Consider the following 4,915-nt stretch of genomic DNA (forward strand, 5'->3'; position numbering starts at 1 on the left):
GATTTCTTAGACAGCTGTTGAGAGAATCAGAGCTTCACTTTCAAATAAAGATCTCTCACCCTTTCTGAGATCACTTGCAAATTAGTTAAAAGATTGGCAAATCCAGATTCACATTACATCATAGTTATAGATTCACATACCCAACAATGTCCAACCCACCTTTCAGAAAAGCATCCAAAGCTAACAAAATTGGAATAATTATTACTTTTATAGCACCAAGGGCAAAGGTCATACATGGCTAGATAATTACAAGGGCAAAAAATAGCAGTGCAGAAACTACTATATGACAGGTAGAAGCAAAAATGAGCCTATACATGAACAAGAAAATGTAATGTGGTTTCAGTCTCTACATCTGATGCAGGTCAGACAAATCAGGGTCTCTGCTGAGCCAAATCCTTATCTCTTCTTATATTTACTATACCACGTAACTATTCCCGCTACCTTCGCTGAAAAAATCTGTACTGTAATTTTGATTACCAAATGCCATTCTCCGAAACAATCTAATTTCAGCTGATTGTTGAGCTGAGTTGAATGTCTCACTTTCCCCCACTTTCATTCCATTGGTTAAATCAGCAGTTGCCATACTATCGAAAGCTCTAACAACCTGACAAGTTTAAGGATGCTAAGGAAGATAAGTATACCTTAGTGGAATAAATAAGCTACATAAGAAATAGTATGAGCTTTTATTACCTGCCCCATTCTTGGTCTCTTAGCAGCTGAGTGTCGCACACAAGCAGCAGCAATCTCAATCAGTCTGAACACTTCACTTTCAACATAGTTCTTCTGAAGCCTTGGATCAACGAAACCTTCAAATTCCTCATTATCAAGAGCATAACCCAACAAGGGTCGAGCCTGGAAAGTAAAATTAACGGATCAGGAAAGCTGGGCCTAAAAAATTAGACAGATAAGTTGCACTTGATATGGACCAGATCCAATAACAAAACTTCAACCTTGGCTAGGAAGATAAAATTTATTAAACTTCAAATATAAGATATCAAATATCAATTTCCTGTCTAAGAACAAGTTAAGCAATATTGATGGTGGGAACATGCTACAATTGGTAGCAAGTAGAAGATCGAACAAGATTGATCGTAAGTTTACCCATTCAACTAGACTCTCATCTCCCAATGGCTGGGATGCATCCACAGCCTTCCGTCCAGTAATCAATTCCAAAAGCACAACTCCAAATGAGTACACATCAGATTTCTCAGTCAATTTGCCACTTGAAGCATACTCAGGGGCCACATATCTGAAAATCAAGCGGGATCAATTTACATATGGCACAACAGTACACTATATAATCTACTATTTGTTATAACAATATAAGTTAAACATTCAGGAATCCTGAATAATAGGTTGAAATAGATGGAAGCATATATGAACGATACTAGGCTCACATACCCAAAGGTTCCCATGACACGTGTACTTATATGTGTATTTGCATCCAGACACAATTTGGCAAGTCCAAAATCTGAAACCTGTATATAAAAAGGAGGAAACGGTGATCTACTGGCTACCTGGAATGGATTATTGAAATGTACTCTTAGAGAAGTTATGCATACCCGAGCTTCAAAGTTGTTATCTAATAGAATGTTTGATGATTTTATATCCCTGTGAATAATGCGAGGATGGCCTGAGCGAAACGAAGTTAGTTAACAAAAAGTTTGCAGATAAACATGTAAGCTGACAACCTACTGCATGAATATTATAAAGTAGAACCTAATAGGATAGTAACTAACACTTGTTACCAGAAATTATATCAACAGGTAACTCTTAAATTTTCTATGGAATGAAGTACAGATTCAGTTATTAGACTAGGTACTAAGGGTAGAAAATTACAGTCTTCATGAAGATATGCGATTCCACGAGCTGCACCAGCAGCAACTTTAACACGTGTGGCCCAATCAAGAACTGGCCTACCTTCGCCTGCAAATTGAAAGTACAAAAACATGAGTACATCAATTATTATCAATAATTGATTCTTCAAAGCTTGGGGTATATATTTACCATGAAGATGGAAATAGAGGGTATCATTAGAGACATATTCATAAACAAGCAGCCTTTGGTTCTCAGAAATGCAGTAGCCCACCAGAGAAACCAAATGGCGGTGGTGAACGCGACTAATAGTCTCAACTTCAGCTTTGAATTCTCTCTCACCCTGACTCCCACCTATTTTCAATTGTTTTACTGCCACCTCTCTTTCATCTGGCAGGATTCCCTTATATACAGAACCAAATCCACCTTCCCCCAAAAGATTCTGAGATGAAAAGCCATTTGTGGCCTTAACTAGTTCGCCATAAGTAAACCAAGGTCTTGAATTGCTCCCTGCTGGTTCAGCAGGAGAATTCACGGAATCACTACCAGAACCACTTCCAACAAGGGGAGCTGAAGAATGTGTCTTCAAGAATGATGATGAATCTGGGAACAAGTACGCAACTCATTAGTTCATTTGAATGACTACATTTTCGAAATATTTAATATTACATTATCTGAAAGCATCTAACCACCAACAGTTAATATGGCTCGATAAATTTAACCATATCCTGATTTCATGAAACTAGTTACATACATGATAAATATACTGAAGTTGTTTTAATTATTTTTTGATATCAAACAGAAAATGTCCAAATGAACTACTCGTACAAATATATTTAACTTTTACATCACTGCACCATCCAGATCATTTGAAAAGGTAAGAACCGTAAGGCACTGTTGTTATATGGATAGTATATCCATAATCACAAGGTGAATGTAAATTCATCACACACTATATATAAACCTACCCCTGATGAATATAAACATGTATAAGAAGGAAGCTCAAAGAGTCAAATACAAATACTCATACATGTCATACTTGAAGTGTCAATCTTATAATTGTGACATGCTAAAAATACTGAGAAAGCAGAGAGGGGAAGAACAACATGATAAAGTAAGTACCATAATTTACCTGATTGGGGAGAAGATGCCATCGGCGATGGCATAACATAACCTCCAAATCCAGAAACCTTTTTCCTTTGCTTCCTCCTCATGCACCATACAGCGAATGCAATGAAGCTAAGCACTACTATCCCTGCCACTACACTAATTGCCACTGCACCTCCAGTGCTAAGGCCCTTATTACTTGTGGCATTTGAACTTGGTGGCACAGTAGGACTGGAATTGGTTGCGTTTGGAACATTCGATGGTGAGCTTGGAATTTGAGGAGTAGGTGGAGGAGCATCATGTGAGGGTGGAGGTGGTGAGAGTCGTATTGTGGGTGGTGGAGCTGAGGACTTTGGAGGTGGTGCTGAAGGAGTTGGTTGAGAACCAGGTGGAGGGGGAGGGTTGGGGCTCGAAGGTGGGGGTGAACTGCTGGGAGGCTCTGATGCCGGTGGAGGAGGTGAACTTTTTGGAGGTGATGCTGGTGGTGGAGGTGAACTTTTGGGTGGCTCAGATTTTGGAGGTGGTGGTGAACTCTTTGGTGGGTCTGATGGTGGTGGTGGTGGTGATTTTTCAGGTGGCTGTGATGTTGGTGGTGGCGGTGGTGATGTTTCAGGGGGATTTGCTAGTGGCGGTGGAGGAGATTTCTCAGGTGGCTTTGCTGGTGGTGGAGGTGAACTTTTGGGTGGTGTTGTTGATGGAGGTGGAGGTGAACTCTTAGGTGGACTTGAAGTTGGCGGTGGAGGTGAACTCACTGGCTGCGGTGGGGGAGGTGAACTTGCAGGTGGATCAGAAGTTGGTGGCGGCGGTGAAGGTGAACTCTTGGGAGGGTCAGATGATGGTGGGGGTGGAGAATTTGAAGTTGGTGGAGGCACATTGGATGAAGAAGGCGGGGGTGGCGGTGAGGCTGGTGGATCAGATTGTTTACCCACTGGAGGAGATGAAGGGGGAGATGGATTTGGAGGTGGTGATGATGAAATTGGAGGAGGAGCTGATGGAACATCAGGCGGTGGGGATTGAATTGTAGTGTTTGAGGAAGCTGGTGGTTCTACATTGGGCTGTGGTGGTGGTGTTGAGCTAGTATTAGAAGCTGGTGGCACAGCTGAAGGAGATGAGTTTGGAGATGGCGATGTGGTAGCCATCTATTTCTCACCAAATCCACAACATACAAATCATAAAAGCTTCTATTCTACAATCTTCAATCCATCATCAAATTCTCAAGTTTTCTCACCAATTCCACAGTTCCCATACAAAAGCCAAGATTTTGATCATAACCCAGTTACCAAAATCAATCCTTTATCAAATCCCAACAGTCCAAACCTCAAAACCTCAAATTCCCATCACCAAACTCTTCATCTCTGAACTCGTTTACAGCAAAAAGCCAAAATCAACACAACACAGATAACAACTCTAAACGTCTCTAATCCAACCAAAGTGAAAAACAGTTCTACAAAATCAATCACTGATCTCACTCTAATGTGTTTCAACAGTTAAAGTCTAAATCTTCAGTGACCAAATGAAGCCAATGCAAACTATCCAAATGTGGCAAAACAAAAGCGACAAAATCTCAAAAGGGCTAACCTGTTTCCCTTCACCGACTCGCTATTACTTGTTCCTCAAATGATTACCAAAACCACACGTGAGCTTATTGTCCTCCCAAAAACTGCAGCCAATCTTGATTCTTCGTGAAACTGTCTCTAAACTGAAGCAGCTCAACTCAACACAAAAACACAGAGACACGGATTGTAGGGTCCGAAACTCCACTGTGAAAACGACCTCAAAGAATATAAGTGAACGATGATAATAACAAAATGGCTTTGCTATTTTTTCTTTTCTCTTTTGGTTTTAAATACTATGGTTGGGAAAATCATTATCAAAGAAAAAATCAAAATCTTAAATGTCTACCTATATCCCCATATTTTAAGCTTTTTCAAACATCCATTCGGTACTACGCAACGTAAACGCAATGCTAGAGTGTGATCACAATCATTACTTT

The 4,915-nt window shown here is 40.3% G+C and overlaps 1 protein-coding gene across 1 annotated transcript; it reads right to left on the reverse strand.

Moving 5' to 3' along the window:
• Positions 1 to 242: 242 nt before the first annotated feature.
• Positions 243 to 4,433, reverse strand: LOC101313402 (proline-rich receptor-like protein kinase PERK8-like). The gene is made up of 8 exons (XM_004297117.1): positions 2,948 to 4,433; positions 2,008 to 2,418; positions 1,840 to 1,926; positions 1,563 to 1,633; positions 1,402 to 1,478; positions 1,102 to 1,249; positions 691 to 852; positions 243 to 604 (listed from the first exon to the last, which is right to left on the reverse strand). Exons 1-8 carry the CDS (start codon positions 4,059 to 4,061, stop codon positions 416 to 418), a joined length of 2,259 nt encoding a protein of 752 aa, XP_004297165.1. The 5' UTR covers positions 4,062 to 4,433; the 3' UTR covers positions 243 to 415.
• Positions 4,434 to 4,915: the final 482 nt, after the last annotated feature.

Source organism: Fragaria vesca, linkage group LG4 (assembly GCF_000184155.1).
Source record: "Fragaria vesca subsp. vesca linkage group LG4, FraVesHawaii_1.0, whole genome shotgun sequence".
NCBI lineage: Eukaryota > Viridiplantae > Streptophyta > Magnoliopsida > Rosales > Rosaceae > Fragaria > Fragaria vesca.

Coding starts and splice junctions, on each gene's coding strand:
- LOC101313402 (XM_004297117.1), bottom strand. CDS start 4,061: ATGGCTACCACATCGCCATCTCCAAACTCATCTCCTTCAGCTGTGCCA. Junction 1,634..1,839: donor CGCATATCTTCATGAAGACT/GTAATTTTCTAC, acceptor CGTTTCGCTCAG/GCCATCCTCGCATTATTCAC. Junction 1,479..1,562: donor ATAACAACTTTGAAGCTCGG/GTATGCATAACT, acceptor TTTTATATACAG/GTTTCAGATTTTGGACTTGC.